Source organism: Nannobrachium achirus, assembly GCF_963921795.1.
Source record: "Nannobrachium achirus genome assembly, chromosome: 5".
Lineage (NCBI taxonomy): Eukaryota > Metazoa > Chordata > Actinopteri > Myctophiformes > Myctophidae > Nannobrachium > Nannobrachium achirus.
In genome coordinates this window covers 27,047,503-27,069,013 of record NC_137814.1, presented here as the reverse complement: position 1 = coordinate 27,069,013, position 21,511 = coordinate 27,047,503, and the positions used below count along the sequence as shown (strand labels likewise).

General features: G+C 43.4%; 1 protein-coding gene across 1 annotated transcript; it reads left to right on the top strand.

Moving 5' to 3' along the window:
• Positions 1-14,236: 14,236 nt before the first annotated feature.
• Positions 14,237-18,852, top strand: LOC308284736 (C2 calcium-dependent domain-containing protein 4C-like; the record flags this gene model as incomplete). Its single annotated transcript, XM_080725463.1, has 3 exons — positions 14,237-14,628; positions 15,388-15,772; positions 18,289-18,852. 3 exons carry the CDS (start codon positions 14,237-14,239, stop codon positions 18,850-18,852), a joined length of 1,341 nt encoding a protein of 446 aa, XP_080581589.1.
• Between the last annotated feature and the right edge of the window lie 2,659 nt (positions 18,853-21,511).

The following is a 21,511-nucleotide window of genomic DNA, read 5'->3' as shown; positions in this document are numbered from 1 at the left end:
TCATTCCACTGTATTGTGGTATTGTTTTTCCTGTGGCCGGCGTTGTTTGTAATGTGGGTTGTGAATTTTGTGTAATTCTGAGGGGGTGAATGTAACAGTATTAAATATAAGTGTATATAATTACACAAAATATACAAATAAGGGCTTTTACCTGACATTCTCCATGTTATAGTGCATTTGTGGCCACGGCTCCTTTAAGTCCCCTCCTACTGTATAAATGCCCCGCCACACCTCCACCTCTTCATTCTGTTTCCGTATTGAACGAGGTGGGTGGTCTGGCCTTTGTTATCTCTCTGTACTGTATAACAAAATACTATTTAAGTTGCAAATTACTTATACAGTGTCTGTTTCATTTTGTTTAGAAAGGAGTCCATGCTGCGCTATATTAACTTGGAGACGTGTGTTTTCTGTATTGTTGTCAGGTATGTTACGTTTTATGTGTTGTTACCTTTTGATTCTGTTTCCGTATTGAACGAGAAAGGAGTCCATGCTGCGCTATATTAACTTGGAGACGTGTGTTTTCTGTATTGTTGTCAGAATTAAAAGGAGTGCCGTCTCCAAAGAGATTCCTGGGTCTGTCTGATTCACACAACGCAGAAAGACAAAGCTACACCGGTTACATATACATAGCCTACACAATAGTATTATATTAGTAGCCTAGTTTTATACAACTGCATGAGCACACAAGCACACCCTATCAGATCACATGCAACCAAATTATGCATGGGCACGGCACAGCAGCCACACACACACACACACACACACACACACACACACACACACACACACACACACACACACACTGATACAGGCTTTGAGCTGCAGGAATCGGGATAGAGAGACTCCTATAACGTGTCCATTTAGTTGCATTTTTACACTGTCAGACTCAGAGTGGAGACCTTGAAATGTAAACGTTTGAGAACTGCTTAAAAGTTAAAAGCAGTGTTTCTCAAATGTTTACATTTCAAGTTATTTTAAGTTATAATGTTGCTCAGCTGACCTGTTCAGGCAATAGTGAGGCTACCGCTGGTACTCAAAGGCACAGCTTGTTCCAGAAAGTATATACTATAGTATAGTAGTGATGATAATTATGTTGATCATTGTATAGTTTCCTCAGAGTTATACATTTCAAATGGTAACGTAGCGCTGGTGTACATCTATTGTCCGCTGTCCACCGTCATGATTATCGTCTTGCTTGCTTGTGCTTTGATGCCCATGTCTCGTTTGAAAGTGCCTGTGGTATATTTTAATTGATACAAAACGTTTTGAATGTGCGCGGCTGGTGGCTGCAGCCATCTCTCACTACACGTCAACAACATACTGTCTGTGAACATAGCAGCCAGAACACCTGTCTTCTCTTCCTGTTATCCTTCACAATAAAGTGTCCCCCTTTACTTGATGCCCAAATCTTACTCAGGTTAATACAACAGGAAATACGTGACAGAGGCAGCGCGATTGAGAAAGGGGGCCCGATTGCGAGGAAGGGGGACTTTGACAGATGGTCAGTGGGATTGACGGTCATTTAGACCAGGGGTTTTCAAAGTGGGTGACGGGGCACCCTGGGGTGCCGTGACAGCAGTCCAGGGGTGCCGCGAGATCATTTGATAATATTTGGAATTTATTTGAACAATTGAAAAAATATTTAGTATCATTTTAAACTTGAAGTACAAAGTTATTTTCAGTCAGTTCTAACCAAAATGGCTATTATCTCAACGTTTTCCTCGCAACATAATCACTAAAATATCATCACTGTCGGGCAGAAACCTCGTATCTCCAACTTTCAAATGTGTACGTCTTTTGGTAAAGCAAAGCCCTGCTTCATCATACAAGACTGTCGCACATCGCGAGGCGGTGTGTGCTTGTAGATCAGCTGTTTTCACTAGTTTAGTACATTTTTAAAATGATAAATGCAAAATGAACGGTTTTGGACATACGAGGTTACAATGACGATATGCTATAAATATAAGGTGCTGGGAGTGAAAATTATAATGTAGGGGTGCCTCGGATTAAAACAATATTCATGGGGTGCCCTGAGACAAAAAAGTTTGGGAACCCCTGATTTAGACTGATGGGCAGTCGGAGGCTGACAGCCGGGCCCCATGTAGTTGTGGGCCGGTAAGCGGCCGCATAGCCAGCTTACCCGGTAGTTCCGCCCCTGCCTCCGCCATCGGTGTATGGCTGCATAGAAAGTTTCTTCCAGTGGTTTATTCCATTTTACCTGCATGCATTATTATCATAGTAGGGTGCATTTCGCTTGGCAAAGCAAGGCTTCACAGTAACAGCGGTCCAATTTTGGTGAATAGCAAAACCAACTCATTACTCATCCCAACTTCTGTCACGAAGGTGTAATGACTTTCCCAAAAAGACCGGGTCTGTATCGGTGGGAAATGGACCCTTTATCGGTTGAGGTTGTCTGGATATTTTCAGTTAAATTGGCCTGTTCAGTTGATTATCCATGGTCTAGCTAGCATGAGGAGGAGGCATGCTGCTTTCACTTCAAGTCAGTGTTGCCATGTCTGCTTATTATAAGTAACTTTGGACTTGTTTTCTGTAAGGTTGCTTGTTGGTTGTTGCGGGTGTTTTTTTGGGGATACTTGTTTCTAAAGTGTGCTTATTTGGGCTTTTTTTCCTAAGGTAGTTAAACCAGTAAGACTCCCTAATCGGGAGATAAGCGACCGTTGGTCGCTTATCTCCACAAATATAACCGACGAATCTCACTAAGTCTGACCTCACAAGCCCCATATTTGGACACGAACAACATATAACTCCATATATAGAGACATAGCTGCTGACATCAGTATGACATCACACTGCTGACATCAGTATGACATCACACCGTACACAAATGACCCTTATATAAGACCGGCATTATCTACCGACAGATTAGATGCAAGCAGGATCTCGACTCTGCTATGGTTGCATTTACCATAGCAACCATGTTTTTTTACCTTAGCAACCAACTGTTTACCATAGCAACCATGTTTTTTACCTTAGCAACCAACTGTTTACCCTAGCAACCAACTGTTTACCACAGCAACCATGTTTTTTTACCCTAGCAACCAACTGTTTACCCTAGCAACCAATTGTTTACCATAGCAACCATGTTTTCTTACCCTAGCAACCAACTGTTTACCCTAGCAACCAACTGTTTACCATAGCAACCATGTTTTTTTACCTTAGCAACCAACTGGTTACCATAGCAACCACTGTTTTAGACCACTGTTTCTTGCCGGTCTTATATAAGGGTCATTTGTGTACGGTGTGATGTCATACTGATGTCAGCAGTGTGATGTCATACTGATGCGGAGATATGAGCAGGGCAAAGGTGTGACGTGTGACCGACGGACGGACGGACGGGCGGACGGCCGGTGGAGGTTTTGATACTAAACTGCGACCTAACGGTCGCAACAAGTGGTTCTTAAACATATTCATGACGAGGACACTACGGACATTAATATGTAATTGTCCACGTATCCCCATCAGATTTGTGTTGTTGAAATGCTTCTGAAATATTGCACTTCAAACTGTAAAAGGTTTGAAGTACTCATGTATTCACTTCTTTTCATATACTTGGGTGCTTGCTTGGATACAAAATCTGGCAACACTGTTACACGTCTAAAGCAGACTCGATCCACGAGAGGCCTGTTGCGAAGTCCTCTTCAGCCGACTCAGCGCTGTTCGAGTTGATATAACCCGACCGGGACAGAATTGTAATTACCCTTATCCCCTCTAGTCAACATGTGCCGTTTTAGCTCCTCTTACGGTCAAATGTTTGACTCTTGGGAAATCCGTCCTAATTGGTCTTCTGGTTAAACACCAGGTCCGGTACCTAGGGTTGCCATCCTGAAATCCTGAAACTCAAACAAGGGACACTCTGCCAGGTGTCCATTGTTTCCATGAAATAAGGGACGTCCTGAAAAAGACCCCCTGTTCTCAACCTGCCTGCCTGCCTACCTGCCTGCCTGCCTGCCTGCCTGCCTGCCTGCCTGCCTGTGCGTGCGTGCGTGCGTGATCATGCAACCTATAGTTGCTTCTTTTGGTGCTTGTGTCCATAGACCATGTCTGCTTGTTTTCTTTCACAAAAGCTGGCAACACTGCACTCCTTCCATTTGATTTATTAGCTGTTGCCAAAGGTATCATCACCAATTTTATTATGTTATTGCCGTACCCTGGCAACAGTGTGATGGATCCCCTTGGACAGTGGTTTTCATCCCTTTTCATATCACGGCCCATTATTTATTCTGCATTTGAGCCATGGACAACCGTTTGATGAGATGCAGCCTCTCAGACTCAAAACATGGATAAGATTCCATGCTGTATTGATGTGTTACTGGCACCATAGGAGAGATAACAGATCAAAATAACAATTCTTCAACATTCTCTAAATTGTGTAGATTTCATGTAAAGTAAGTAATAATAATGGGGTAACTCTTGAGAGCATAAAATCTTTTTTTTTTTAAACTCTAAAGAGTTAAAGATCTATAAGGGTCCATTTGGTTATACCAGGGGTTCTCGACTCCATCACCATCGCAAGGGTACAGATGGATGGAACCAAATGGACCCATGGACTCCATGTATTGTACCGTATGTACCTCGTTCTCGGAGTTAAAAAAAACACCAAGCCGCCTGCTCACATTGAACATAATTCCTCTGCAGTGTGTCTTGTGTTTCTGCTTCTCCTTCGGTGTTGGAGGCGGAGACAGTTGAGGCAACGACCGCCATTGCAATGTTAAGATGTTAATCGAGTCCTGTTCGCAATTTGGTGTTAGGGGAGTTTCTCACCTGAACTGAGTCAGTGGGTCCCATCAGCTAGCTTTGAGAAATGTCTTTACTACAAACACTGAAGTCCCTGGTCAATGAGCGACTATCTGTAGCTGCTGAAGAGATATTTGGTACATTTCTACACATTTTAACAGAGTATGAGGATGAAGCGTTGTACTTGAAGCAAGAAATTGACCGCAAAAGCAGACTACTAGATATTTTTTACATCAAATTATACAGGGCAGGTTGGTACAATTACTTTAAAACACACTTTTATTCATATTGTAAGAACATTTGTTTCAGAGTCAATAATATGTGGTTAACTGTATGCAATTAGTGCAATCACATAGTGATTTTAATATCCATGATAATCAGGAGCTTCTAACAGTGCTATGTTGTTGGTGCCATTTTGAAAATAGTTCAAACATGAGATATAGTATATACTGTAAAGAGGAGGGGTTGTTAGAATAAACCATTTTGTGAATCTTCTGCCATCTAAAGCGTATACACAGGACAGCATATTCATGGTTGACCTTGGTACATTGAGACACAAACAAAACAACTGCAGCTGATTTAGGTGTGATGATGTGCAATGCTAACTATTATTCAGTCAGTGGCCACCATTCAGTTTAGGGTGAGCAATGCGGGAGCGTGTCGCTGTTACTACATGTCATCTTTTTGACACCCGACTCTAACCCTCACCCTAAACCTCCGGTCGAAATGATGGTCGTTCGAAAGAGCGTGATTTTACCGAGCAATGCATTGCTTGAGAGACTTGAGAGAAGTTCCACGACAGTATAGTGGTATACTAAATAATAATGGTTGCATCATCAGATAACCATAAACAAGGAAATGATTGGGATTTAGAAAATTAACCCTGACCATTAGGTCAATGCCCCCTGAAAGGAATAGGTGGAACTATGGGCAGCATTAGGTGAGAGTAATGTTGTATTCTTTGTCAGGTATATTTTTTGCATCTATCTTACCTTAAAATTTAAGTTTACGTCTTTGCACGATTGGCAAAATGACATGTTTGGCATATACGTACAGTAGATTCCACAGATCGATCTATAACACGTGGCTGCGGCTAGAAGCTGCTGTTTGTCATTTTAGTTTGCCTACATAGTGGGCCCGCTCTCCATTCCGACATGCTGCCATCCCGACATTGACTTCTAATAGTCGGAGTGGCAGCACTTCCATAGAGGTTAGGGTTAGGGTTAGGTATAGGGTTAGTGTCGGAATAGGGGGATGTCGGAATGGCAGCATGTCGGAATGGGGGTATGCACCCCTAGTTAGTCTAACTAGACAAAACTAGACTTTGTCTATTTATACTCCTGTGTTTACATTTTCTTGCTAGTATGTTGTTTGATTGTGGCTTTATCCTTGATTCCTTGTTTTTAGATCTCCTAATGTTTATGAGTATGACTCTGAATTTCCCTGCCTCTCATCCATGCATTTGTCAGATTTTGATTTCCCATAAATAAAACAACCTTTTTTCTTCTTTTTCTTTTGAAATATTTACAGTACATCGGGCCATTGTAATGGTCATTAGAAACAATAACACTAACATTAGAGCAATAAACCCACCGATATCCCACCAGACTCCCTCCCCAGTCCGAGTTCAGAGTTAGAATGAATGTAGTATTGTGTGCAGGATGTAATCTGCATACATACGCCTATCCCTGCCCCAGACATTACATACGAGCACTAATACTGTAGGGTGACTGAATAGTCCATTGAGTTCAATGGAGAAGTGGCCCTCTGTTCTATTGGGTTACTCAAGCCAGGCTCCTATACTATACTATAGAGCTTGAGGGCTATAGGTCATTTTATACAGTGCTATGGAGTCGTTTTTTTGGTGAAACAAACTCTATGTAAGAGATTGTATGAATGATTGGACCATTGTAAAGCGATTTGAGTTTGCAACTTGCTTAGAAAAGCGCTATAAAAATGCCATCCATTATTAATATTATTGAACTGAGTCAGTATGTGTTTATTGCTAAAATAATAATCTACACAGCTCAGCCTCAATCCTCAAAGTCAAAATTATTGTCTGGGCAATTTCCCATTTACACTTCACCAAAAGTTGATTAATGCCAGTTCTAGGCTCCTTGAGTCTCTTAATCTGTCCCCTGGATATACGGTAATCAGAGGATTCTGATTACCCGCCAGTTCCACCCAAATAAAAGGAAAAGAAAAAAGTTTGAATTTCTTTGAACAAAATCCCTTTAACTTTGTAGTCAGTGAAAAGATTACGGTAGGCTGTAATCCATTATTGTGTTAAATTAGTTTTCGACTCTCCCATTTTTTCCTCTCCCCTTGAATCCGGAAAAGCTTTCTCATAACTTCACGGTGGAAAAGAGAAATGAGGGTATCTGGCTACGTTGTTTCTGTCACTGAGGAGCTGTAAAATAACTCCTTGTGTAGAAACACCCGTAACCACCGCAAAATCATGTGTCCTGCATGCAACCCGTTCCCATTGGTTAAAGCCTTAAAGGACGACTTCACCCATTTTCAACCATATCTTCATATGATTAGAAACACCTACACCCACACTGTTCCTACGAAACAGTGTGGGCTTGCATGTAACACCATACATGTATGGGCACAAGAATAACTTCTAATGTGTCTATTGAAAGCACCCTGGTTTAACATTATGAAGCAAAGAGGAAAAATAGAAAGTAACAAGGATCCAACACCAAAATTCCTCAAACTACCACTACCATAACAACCAGTGTTGCCGTAGTCTTGGGTCGCACGCCCCCGACGATCCATATCTTTTCTGAGCCGGGGTCTCGACAACTGTTTTAACAAAGAAACGAGCCTATGTGCATATCAATAGACCTGTATAGTAATGTTGGGGACCCCCAAACAATGAATCACCATTGCACCACTGATAACAACCGCTCACATATGTCCCCACACAAAACAAAACATGTAAATCAAGGGCCGAATTTTAACTTCATATTCTTTTAATACACCTTTTCTTTATATATCTTTATTAGATTTTTTTGTTTAGTTTTTTTTAGTGTCTTGCCTATAAGGCACTTTATGAAGCGTTCACATGCACCTTTGTTTATTATTTATTTAAATATTTTACATTTATAAAATGTAACAATTTATTTGTAAATGAGTTTTTACCTTGATTGAGAGTTTTTATTTGAGTTATTTTTAGATTTATTTCTTAATTTTTTTCTGAAATTGGAATTCAGTAGAGGAAAGGTGCAATTACAATTCAATGGGGGAGTGTAGTTCAATGGAAGATATTGCTCTGGCTTCACATGACAGTTACCCACCTGTAGAATATAGTCACAGCAACCACACCCGCAATTCCCAAGAGAGCGATACTAGCTCCAGGATTGGTCTGGCTTCACATGACAGTGTGCTGGACTCTATTGGTCTGCCTATTGGTCTGGGAGTTTTTATTTCAGTTATTTAAAAAAATAACTGAAATAATGATCATACTGTACTACAGCGTCACACAGACGCATCAAAAGTAGCAGATCTTTGAGCTTGTCAATCTGCTACTTTTGCTATTATTTAATTTGAAACTAACAGTTTTTGACATGAGGTTTCCACCCGACAGAGACGATATAGTGTAGAGACCATATGTTGTCCATACCACCATCCTTATTGTTTGGTATGTCATAAAAGAGGCGAACATTTTGGAAAAAAATAGGTGAATTGTTGACAAAACAGGCAAACATTTGGTGGCAAAAATAGGTGAACATGTGTTGCTCATATGGTTTAAGTGGTTAATCAACTAACATGTATCCTTATTCATAAGGTAAATAAAATAGTGTGTGAATGCAAATTTGTGTGGCAAGCCTTTCACCTGATTTGTGAAAGATGTTACACCGTCACATGACCCAGAACTGACCTCTGTGGGACCTCACACTTCTGCAGATGAAAATGTCAGAGAGACGCATCAGAGAATGTCACGCCTTGTAGAGGCGGAAACTCTGTTTTTATCACTCTTAATCTGAGAGTGGTTAACAACTTTGCACACGCACGCCCAAACATTGGCTACACACATGGCTAGAGAGAGGAAGAGAGAGAGAGAGAGAGGGAGTGAGCAAAAACCTATAAACCATGAAACAGAAAAGCCAAAACGATGTCTGTCTCTTTGAATTCGATACAGAAACAAACAATCAGAAAATAAATTAAGCCTGAGAGCCAGGCTGAAGACACTGGTGGAGGAAATATATATACGGTATGTAAGGGATAATGAATGGCTCCGCGGTGAATGACAATATATAACAGACCGACGGCTATAACTCCCAGAGGCGGCAGAGTTATCAGGCCAAATGGATGTTATGTATCGTCATTCACCAATTAAGGAGCCATCCATGATCCCGCTTATTACCCGGCTACTAAATAAAATGTATAATTTGACTCAAAACTAAAAACAAAACAAAGTATTTGCTTGTTTACAGACGGCTGGAAGTGTTCAACAAGTGTTGCGCTGGGCGTTCCCCTAGCGCGACACGGTCGCCTTGGAAAACAAGGAAGTGCTGATTAGATAGAATCCATTTTCTGACACTACGTTGTCTATTTCTCGCTTAAAATATTTTTAAAAACATTCTTGAGAGCAACGTTTAGTTATAAATGTCGCTGTGTGTTTGTTTACATGGCTGACATATTGGATACAGCACAAGATTCACGCAGTGCAGCTTGACTGCAGCAGGTGCTCTGAGTCTTTGATTAGGCAGCAGTCTGTTATAGAGCGGAGCGGTCTGTCATCCAGAAATAACAGACCGCTGATTTCAGCAACTGACCAATCAGAATCAAGCATTCAAACAAGCCGGGTAATACATTTATATAGTACATTTCTGACTTTATCCCATCCATCCATCCATCTTTCTTTCTTTCTTTCTTTCTTTCTTTAATTTTTAATTTTCTCCTTTGATTTGAAAGGGGAGAATTCAGCACCATGGACAATGACGGACCCTCCATAAAGACTTCAGCACCATGGACAGTGACTGACCCTCCATAAAGACTTCAGCACCATGGACTGTGTGTAAGGGCTAACTGGCATGTGGACGATCGTGGACAGTAACTGATCTTCCCAGGAGCCAACTAACTAATGACCGTTTTTTCACTGTTTTGGCAGAAGGGGATGTTTTTTGGTAGACGAGACAGGGGTGTTTTTGAGCAACCAAAACAAACAGTGAAAACAATACAGCGAGTGGGCAGTGTAGAGGAACAAACAGACTGGTGTCTAATCAAAGGCTCAGAGCACCTGGCTGCACTCAGTCTCCTGCTTGATTATTATGCTGTATCCAACATGCCCGCCATACTGCCCCATAGGTCGAACTCCTGTTGGGTTGAACACTGTCGGCAGGTTAGCTACTCACCAGCGTCGGCAGGTTAGCTAATCACACGCGTCACGGCTACTGAGGTCAGGATTAGGGTTAGGTTTAGGCATAGTTTTACTGAGTAAGGTTAGGTTTTGGTGGTCGGACCAAAGGGTGTTCGACCTAAGGACATGTTACCCCAGCCATGTAAACAAACTCACTGTGTAATTTACAACTAACCTAAACAAACTGACACTTTCAACTAAACCTTGCTCTCAATAATGTTTTTGAAAACGTTTGAAGCGAGAAATGAATTGAAATTTGGTTCTATTTGATCAACACTTTCCTTGTTCCCAGTTCTATCCCGGGCTCCCCCAGAGTTAGTGTCGAAGAGTCCTTGAGCAAGACTCTGAACTCCTAATTGCTCCTGATGAGAGGGTTGGCGCCTTGCATGGTGTCCTCCACCATCAGTGTGTGAATGGGTGAATTTAATGCACAATCATTGTAAAGCGCCTTGGACAAAGGCGCCATATAAATGCACCATTTACCACTTATTGATAGAATGACTATAAGGAAACATAAACCACTTAAACTACTGCTAGTTTTAACCTGAAACTTATTATGAGGTCTTCTTACGAAGTCAATAGGGGATCCACAGCTTTACCAGTTGGGTTAAGGAGACCATGTATTTCCTGAAATGAGAGAAAATCATAATTTACTCTAAAAGGGCATCTCAAAAATGTGTTGAGATCTTCTGGACCCCCTTCCTTGACTATTATGAGAGCTTACAGGTGCCGCTTGATGAGGGGGCCTAGACGGATGGAGCGCTAGGCAAGACAGCAGGGTAACCCTCCCCTCCTTCCCTTCCCCTTACTGTTTGTCTGAACTTTTTATTTTATTACAACCAGTATTACTATTCTGATTGTTTTAATAGGAAGAAGAAAACTCTTGTATGATACACTGTCAAACAAGACCCATTTTTCAAATATGTGTAGCCTATACATTTTTATTGGTCATGTTACAGTTGCTTGTATTTGGCGAAACAATAAAAAGACTGTTAAAGATAAAGTCAATAGGGGAGATGTGATGTTGATGGGATTGCCTGGAACGCACCAGGCATGCAGGCGTGCATGCACACACACACACACACACACACACACACACACACACACACACACACACACACACACACACACACACACTTTACTTCACTGCTGTCTGTTTTATATGGTTGCCACGGTAACTGGCATTGTGGTATACCAGACCACTATAGGTCTTTAATTGGTGACATTTACATATCAGTTGCATATCTATCTATCTATCTATCTATCTATCTATCTATCTATCTCACTTCAAAGGGGCTTTATTGGCATGAGAAAACTTGCATGTACTTTGCCAAAGCAAAAGTGGAACAAAAACAAAACAATACAATTAAAACATAGTAGGCTATGTAAAATTAAAAGGGAATACAGAAATGGGTTACATTGCAATTTAGAGAAAACTATACAAATCCATAAGAATATTGTGCATTTTCTGTCAGAGATAATAGGAAAGGTTAGCTTGGGATAAACTCTCTCTCTCTCTCTCTCTCTCTCTCTCTCTCTCTCTCTCTCTCTCTCTCTCTCTCTCTCTCTCTCTCTCTCTGTGGGGGGACCTGGAAAATATAAGATTGTCAGCAGTATTGCAAAACAAATAAATAGTGTTAATAATGACACACACAATGATTCACATGAAGCTTCTTCTGTTTGAACTAAATTATAAATAGATGTGTGTAGGCTCTATAACATTCCTATGCTTCTGTTCCTCCACATTTTCATTCTTTCTATTTAATTTTTTGCCTGCTGTGACACGTCACACAATCAACTTCCCCAGGAGGAGGGTGTGTAAATCCCATAGCTCTGAGGGGTCTCATTGACTAATTTAACCTGGCATCAGCATCAATCTGACCCCCCACAGACGTTCCATGTGGATTGTTGATTTCCTAAAAGTCAGTGCATTCTCTCTCTCTCTCTCTCTCTCTCTCTCTCTCTCTCTCTCTCTCTCTCTCTCTCTCTCTCTCTCATGGCCATGGGACCCTCAAATTGATAGGCCATCTGAAAATATGTTGTGCCTTGGGGACCCAGATGCAAGATTTTGTTATTTAACATTTGTGGACACTGCTGATCTACAAGCCGTGTTCATGATGTGGGCTATTTGATTCATCTAGGGTTTACAGTGGTTAAACTGATTTCAATAGTAACACATTTACTGCGGACCCTTGTATGAGGACAATGAGGTCCCCAGACCCCACTTTGAGAAACAGCTGTTCTAAGTCAACGAGGGGAGGAATGAGAAGGACACACACACACACACACACACACACACACACACACACACACACACACACACACACACAGTGTTGGGGTGTGCGTGAACCTGCATGCCTGGCGCGTTCCAGGCAGTCCCATCAACATCACATCTCCCCTATTGACTTGATAAGAAGACAAAGCGGTCTCATTAGCTTCAGGTTAAAAAAACAACCGAGACAAGTGGTTTGAGGGGACGCGCGCTGGTAAAACGGTTTGGCACGCTCTCTGACGGAAGGAAATCGCATGTTACGCGCAGGATTGATTGGAGACACTTGTGCAGAGGAACGCGCGGTGCCGTCGAAGCGCAAGCTGCAGTGCAGAGGGAGCATCGATCCAACAGGTAGTAGACTATACGAGTTAATTTACAGCAGTGGAAATAGCAGATCTACAAGCTCACGAAGCAACGCGTTGTGAGCTTGTAGATCAGCTGTTTTCACTGTAGTTTGGGTCCCCGAGAAAATCGTCTAATTTCTCTTTTTGGGTCTCGACTCGACCTGAAAAGTTTGGGAACCACTGCGTTACACAATCGACAGCATGTCTTAGATTTATTTACGCTGTAACGTCTGGGGTTTGGAGACACATTTCTGTGCGTTCTCGCGTCATGAGTGATATTGGTCAATATCAACAGCAGCTGCTTATGTGGTGGGTCGTAGACCGTCGCACAGTGTGGTGAGTCGCAGCCCCAGCCTGAAGCCTCAAAAGTCTAGTATCTGCTCTCGTTCCATAGGGATGTCCCGATGGTTATGATATTGGACTTTCACGCGGGAGACCCGGGTTCGAAACCGGGTGGGGAGGTTTGGATCACCTCCGTTACACTTGTACAGAAATGCTATGTTTACATTTTTCCAGACGCTTTATGATAAAGGACATTTGAGCATAAATGTGCTCAAATGTCCTTTGCCTGACAGACAGGCGCCTCTAGGCTATAAGGCAAGCTATTAATTTATCGCATCTTAATTTAAGTTGTGTGAGACAACATGAGGCTGTGGTGGAGATCTTTACCGCAAATGTCGACTTGAATTCTTTTCCTCTCCTTGATCCCATTGAACGAGATTGAGAAGTGTTTTCAACAGGAGTTAACAGGGAGCACTATAAATAGCCTAATGTATTTATTTAGGCTATCCATTTGTTTCTGTAAGAATTGAACAGCCTCCTTCTGTTGATTAATTTTCTTCTGACCTGTTGGACAGTGGTTGTTCTCAACGCGGGGCACTCCAGGGACCCCCTCAGGGGTCCTCTAGGGGGTTCCAGGGGGTCCTCGTGCAAAATGAGAACTCAATGGCATGAAAATCAATTTAAGAATCAAAAATAGGCGATCTACAAGTTCACAACAAGTGGTGGCAGGGCAAAGCATTGTGAGCTTGTAGATCTGCTATTTCTGGAGATTCCCAAACAATCTTTGAATTTTACACATTTCTTTACTCAAACCTTCCTTTCTGGGGGACAAGCTGGCACAACATCTGGCGGTTTCCTTGACATGAAAACGTTTGAGAACTGTACCCTGAATATGGGCACTGTTTGGCCACAGACCCCCATCTGAAAATGTTTGGTGTCATAGGGACCCTGAGAAGAGAGAAAAAAATAATAATAATAAACATTTTGTTTTTTAATTATTCAAAATGTTCCAAATATTTTTGAGTAGTTCGGCTGTTAAATGTTTTAAAGTGGTTAAAATGAATGTGATGCTGTATTACCTTTGCTGGGGACCCTCGTGGAATGCCTGTTGGTCCCCGGACCCCACTTTGAGAACCAGTCTCCAGTCTCTCTTGTTTCTCCCTCCCCTCCCTCCCTCCCTCTCTCTCTCTCTCTCCTCAGCACTTTGAGCAAGGCATGTGGCTGCTGGACAAGCTTCGAGGCTCGGTGGAGGGCTGCGGCGCCAAGAAGGCCCGGGCCTCCTCCCAGGAGGCGGGCGTCCCCATCTCCGTCTACACCAACGTGCTGACCCCGGCCAAGATCCCCGACTTCTTCATCCCCCCGAAGCTCATCTGCTGCCCGCCCCCCCTCGAACCCGAGCCTGACCCCCAGCTCCTCCTCCCGACCCCGGAGCCCCGGCGGCGCCCTGGCGCGGCCGCCCTGCGGCCCTCGGCGTCGGACCAGGCCATCTGCAGCCGCAGCCCCAAGGGGGGGAGGGGCAACAAGAGCTCGTGCAGCCCGCGCCTCTTCAGCCGCAACCTGGTCAAGTCGGCCAACCGCCACATCATCCAGATAGAGAGCGTGGACAAGTAAGGCCCCCGGGATGGATTATGGGATTATCATGGCCCGATCGCTGTTCATTATTTTATCGCATGCTCGCAGTTGTTTTTTGCATCATTGTTTCCATTCATCTATAGCAGTGGTTTTCAACCCTTTTCATATCAAAGTCATTATTGGGCATTTGAGCCACGGACCATCATTTGATTTTGCCTCTCACAGCTCATGCGCACTGCACGCGATGCGATGAAATCTCATTAAAATACATTTGTTTCAATGACACAGTCCTGACGTACCGCAAGCGACAACGCATCGCGCCGCGAAGTTGGGGACCACCTGGAAGCACTTCAAAGGACCACTGGTGGTCCCCAGACCACTGGTTGAAAACCACTCATCTAAAGTTAGAAAAAGAAAAGGTTTTTAAAAATAGCAGAAATTGGATGCGATGCAACACGTTGTGAGCTTGTAGTTTGGCTATTTTCCGCTACTTAATTTCTAAATTGTGTGTTGCTTTTTGTAGCCTATATCCTGGGTTTATAACTTTTAAGTTGTGTTTACTTTTACTTATATTTCTTTACTTTAAAATCAAATCTAGTCAATATTACATAACGGATTGCCAACAAAATTCTCAGTACAAAATTATTCAAATGTGGTCTGTTTGTACAAAGCCTTATGTTCTAATAATGTTCATTGCAAAAATTAAATAAATAAATAAAATCGTCAATCACAATTATACTGCATGACAATCGATCGTAAAACGTTTACAACATTTCATAATTCACCGCCGGCAGCCCCTCGGACAAGGACGGCGCGCTGCTGGCCAACACCAATGCGGACCCCCAGTCGCAGACGGCCATGTCCCTGCCCTACGTCCCCAAGGCCCAGACCTCCTACGGCTTCTCCACGCTGGTGGAGTCGCCCCACACCCGGCGCAAGGAGAGCCTGTTCCACAGCGACCCCGTCAGCCCCCTCACTTCCCCCAACTCCCAGAGACGCACCGCCGCCCAGGGGGGGACGGGGGGGACACTGCTGGCCCCCGCCGACAGCCCCTACCGCTACTTCAGCGGGGGGGAGAGCGACACCTGCTCCTCGGCCGAGTCGTCCCCCTTCACCTCCCCCCTGCTCTCCCGCTCCGCCTCCCTGCTGCGCTCCATCACCCAGGAGACGCAGGCCAAGGTGAGAACCAGTCAGTGGCGGAAAAAAAAGTAAAGGTATCAATACTGCAATATAGAAATACTCTGTTACAAGTAGAAGTACGGAATTCAAAATGTACTTGAGTAAAAGTACAAAGGTATTGGTATCAAAATGTACTTAGATTACCAAAAGGAGAAAGTACTCATTATGCAGAATGTCCTATTTCACTTTTCAAGTGTATAAAAATGCTTTGAAAATTGCAGATGCAACGCATTGTGAGCTTGTAGATCGTCAAATTTCAAATGACCGAGATGTACTGCATCTACGTAGGATCGAAGAGGTCAATGCTTGTGTTGTAATAATCCAAATCTACAAAGTAACTAGTAACTAAAGTTTTCAAATAGTTGTAGTGAAGTAAAAGTACAATATTTGCCTCTGAGATGAAGTGGAGTAGAAGTAAAAGTACCAAGAATTGGAAATACTCGTACAAACACCTCAAAATTGTACTTAAGTATAGTACTTAAAGTAAATGTACTCAGTTACTTTACACCACTGCCAGTGTTCATTTCGTCAACTACCCTTCTTTTTTTGCTGAGGAAAACGAAGGAGAAAAAAAAAGCGAAACAGATGACTAAAACTAAGGCGAAATATATTTATATTTTGTCAACAAATAAAAACAGCTAAAATGGGAGGAACTGGTGGGGAAGAGGTGCAGTGGAACTAAAAGATGATAATTTTATGTCTGGTTGCCCTCTGAAAATACAAGCTCACAACGTGTCGCACTGTCAAAAAAAGATTACGGCCAAAACTAAATCAAAATTTTCTATCAAAATGAACACTTCTAAATCAGTAGTTATCAATTAAACTTTGTCGTGCCAAGGACCATCAAAATGATATGTATTTGGAACCTTGGAAGAGATTTGGTGGGGAACTGCACCTGGAGAGGTGATTAAAATAGATAGTAAAAAAAACGTTTTAAAGGGGAAAATGTAAAAATCCCCATCATCACCAGCTGCACATGCATAGCAATGATGAAAGTATGATGATGAAGTAATTTCACACTGATTGGTCAACCCACTGAGGACAATAATGGATGAGGATGGACTAGACAGACAGACAGGGGTTTTTCAAGGTATTTTCTGTGTCAGATGTATTGTGTCTCTCATGTTCCCCAAAGAGTGGGTTCAGGTCAGGACCCATTTGTCGGTAACAGACCAATTCAGGTTCAGGTTCAGGTTCGGTTTATTAGTCAAATGCGTATCCATACAAGTACAGACAAACAATGAAATGCTTGTGCCAAGAGCACTCTCAGCCTTATTGCACACAAAACAATACAACAACAACAGGTCACCCAGGACAACCCAAAAAACAACAAAACAACCATACAGTGTGACAGTGTACAGTTTAAAAACTGCGTATATTGCACATGACTACCTACGTCTCGCTTCCATCTCTTCGTTAAGCAACCTGATTGCTTGAGCATAAAAACTATTACTGAAACGGGTGGTGTGAGATTTGATGCTCTGGTAACGTTTTTTTGAAGGGAGGAGATAGAACAGGGAATGGGCGGGATGACAGCTGTCCTTTAAGATGTTCTCTGTCTTTTTCTTACAGCGTGTGTTATAGATTGTGTGTAGCTGTGGTAATTCTGTGCCAATGATTTTGGCAGCTCTCTTCACAATTCTCTGTAACTGTTTACTGTCTTGAGCAGTCACGTTACCAAACCACACTGTTATGCATCCTGTCAATACACTTTCTATGGTACAGCGATAGAAATTAACAAGAGCCTTGGTGCTTAGGCCAAATCTCCTGAGGCGCCGCAGAAAGTACAATCGCTGCTGCGCTTTCTTAAGGATACCTTCGCTGTTTTGAGACCATGTGAGTGAGTTTGTTATGTGAACACCCAGGAATTTGAAACTGTCCACTATGTCTACAGGTGAACCATTTATGGTTACGGGACTGTGATTGACTTCAGATTTCCTAAAGTCAACAATGATCTCTTTTGTTTTACTAACATTTAGAGAGAGATTGTTATTCTGGCACCATAGGGTTAGCTCTTCAATTTCCCTCCTATAGGCCCTCTCATCATCGTTGGATATTAGTCCTATAACCGTGGTGTCATCTGCAAATTTGAGAATAGAATTATTTCCACACCTGGCAACACAGTCATAGGTGAACAGACTATACAACAAGGGACTGAGGCAACAGCCCTGGGGCGCTCCAGTCCTGGTCAATATTCTTATGGGTCACGACTCGTGTTAGCTAAAAATCCCACTTACTTTTCCTATATTTTTGTAATAATAAAAAAAATAAGAATTGTATGTACTGTATATGTGAAATAGCCGTTCTACAAGCTCGCAACGTGATGCTAAGCGTCACATTGTGTGCTTGTAGATCTGCTATTTTCACTAGTTTTGGGCCCAGTGGCAAACGTCTGATCTCTCTTTTTGGTCTCGACCTGAAAAGTCTGGGAACCACTGTTGTACCGGTATATCATACTGTACATCATTACACCCAGTATATAAATCCATACCCATCCAATCCCCCTCTCCCCCCAGGTGTCCCGCGCCAAGCGCACTCTGGCCCGCCACAGCTCCCTCTCCACCGACGACACGTGCAGCTCGGCCGACAACAGCCCCAGTGTGCAGCGGCGCCGGCCACGCTGCTCCCCCTCCCTCGCCCCCTTCCGGAGCGGCGGCGGCAGTGGCAGAGGGGGAGGCTCCCCCTCGGACCTGCTGCAGCGCGCGCACACCGTCAACCTCCGCAAGGGCGGCCGCGGCACGCTGCGGCTGAGCACGCACTACGACGCAGAGGCGGCGCGGCTGCGGGTGCGCGTGCTGGCCGCGCAGGACCTGTACGACCGCGCCACGGACGTCCGGAGCATCAACTGCTGCGTGGCGCTCTACCTCAACCCGGGCAAGCAGCAGAAGCAGCGCAGCACCATCATCAAGAACAGCCGGCACCCCGTGTTCAACGAGGACTTCTTCTTCGACGCCCTGCCGCGGGCGCGGCTGAAGGACCTGGCGCTGAAGATGAAGGTGGTGAACAAGGGGACGAGCCTGAAGAGAGACGTGATGCTGGGGGAGAGAGAGGTGCTGCTTAGTGAGCTGCTGGCAGGCTGAGGGTCCCGTCATAAATAATGATCACTGTTTCTGCACTACAGTTACAAGACCCATCAACACCAATACACTACAGTTACTACACCCATTACCACCCATACACTACAGTTACTACACCCATAGCACACCGAAGTCTGACATCACTGCCGCTAGAGGTTGCTATCCGCCTTGGTAATAGGGTTATTTTTTGTATTCGAAATTCCATTTCAAATCTTCAAATAAGAACATAATAAGAACTGAGCTCCAGAAATAAACAAACATAAGCCCGGCGATTTTACACGCTGGATTTGAAGCGTCAACTGACGGTGAAAAAGTACAAATTTTATCCAAAGAGTAAGACCAATTTTTTCTTTCACACGTTTGACCTGAGGCAGATTCTAAAAACGCCTTCAAAGTTATTTTTCTCTGAAAAACAACAACCCCAAATGGGGTACCCATTTGAAAGGCATAGTTACATAAAGGGGTTCCTGGTCTAAATGGGTTAAACACAGACATCAAAATAACCCAATATCATAAACGACTAATCTAAGATCTAAGATTCCATATGGGATAGCCAATACAAAAAATAACGCCATGACCCAGGGGTAGTGGGAGTGACGTCAGGACTTCCGTTGTGGGTTCAGGATCTGTCCGAGGCTGAGAATCAGGGTGGGGTCCTGCGCCTGAGAATGACGTCACACAATATGGCCGAAAACAGCAGACTTACAAGCTCACAACGCATCACAAGCGCAACGCTTTGTGGGCTTGTAGATCAGCTGTTTTCGCCACCCAACACTGCCACCGGTGCCCAGTTTTTAGAGACAGCTACATGGATACATTATTATTGCAGAAAATTCCTCTTCAAACCATTATTGAACACTGGAAAATAACACTTTTCTTAATAATTAGTTAATAGTTTCTTTTAATAATAAATATCGCCGGGGACCCACGCACGGTGGCCGTTGAGTCGGCCCCCCTGCAGGGGTCCATCACCGCAGACCATGGGATGACGTAGCGGAGGTCCGTGAGAAGTGCCGTGGGACCCTCGGTGGAGAGTCGCCGGCGACGGTCAGCGGCCCCGTAGTCAGTAGCGAGGGTCCCCCGCAGGGCGGCCGACTCAACGGCCACCGCGCGGGGGTCCCTCGCCGATGACCACGGGTCCGCTGACCGTCACTGGTGACCCTCCACTGGGGTGTCTCTCGCAGACCGCCTCTCCTCAGGGGGGGTCCCCGGGGGTCCCTCGCCGTTGATATTTATTATTAATTGAAATTATTAACTAATTATTAAGAAAAGTGTTATTTAGTGTTCAATAATGGTTTGAAGAGGAATTTTCTGCAATAATAATGTATCCATGTAGCTGTCTCTAAAAACGACTGGGCACCGGTGGCAGTGTTGGGTGGCGAAAACAGCCGATCTACAAGCCCACAAAGCGTTGCACTTGCGATGCGTTGTGAGCTTGTAAGTCTGCTGTTTTCGGCCATATTGTGTGACGTCATTCTCAGGCGCAGGACCCCACCCTGATTCTCAGCCTCGGACAGATCCTGAACCCACACCGTCAGGACTTCCGTACTCTGTTACCACCATTACAGTTGCCAGACCCATTACCATCAATAGGCTCTATGCAGAGCAGCCATATTGGAATGAAATTGGGTGTTACCAATGATACTATTTATACTAATCCTTTCTGGTCAAACAAGAGTCAGTGCTGATATTGTACCTGTTGCTCATTGAAAAAAATATATAATTGAGAACCACTGTGCCACACAAACTGGAACATAGCCTAATTAGTATAATAGTGAAGATGGACCAATTTCTTTCCAATGTGGCTGCCGCTGTTGTGCATAGAGGTCATTACCGGCCATTACCAACAGGGATGTGGAGATTCTGGTAACGGAAAGAGTGGGCAAGTCGATGTTATGTTTTTTTCTTTTCTTTTTCTTTTCTTCAAAAATGCAATGTTTGGAAAATGGTTTAAGTAATGTAAAGTACACATGATTAGAACATGACAAAATCATTATGGGCATGAACAAGAAGTTGAAGGGTACATTTAGGTCTGCTAATGATGTAATAGCATGTTCAAATTATGTTACTTAAGACCATTTTCTTTTTCTTTCTTTCTCTATATTTTGGAAAGAAATATCCAATTTAACATCAAGGTGCCCACTCCTTCTTGGTGGCCACCCTTCCTGCATCTGAAATTCTGGGCAGATACAGACAATTTCATGCTGGAGTTTGAAATTGAATCGCTTTGAACACCCCCCTCCGCTGTGGCTTTGGCTGGAGGCTCTGAAAATTATTAACGCCGCAAAGACGTCCCAGACTCCCAGTCTACCAAAACAAACAGTGAAAACACCAAAATACAGCCAGCAGGTGAACACCACCACACTACTCAATCAGTGACTATGAGGGAATTAATATACCTGTACAGTATATTGTTGTGTAATATAAACACATTTAAAAGTTGCATACTATGCCTTGAACCAGTTATGCCCTATTAAATTAAAAAGAATAGCCGATCTACCAAACTTGTTGATCGGTTACTTATTTTACTTGTTACCTTTTGAAAACTACACATCGGCTGCATAGCTGCGACGCAGATGTCATCAGAAAATGGCAGATATATATATATATCGGCTCAACCGATGTATGTGTCATAGTACTGTACGTACAGTACATCTGAAGG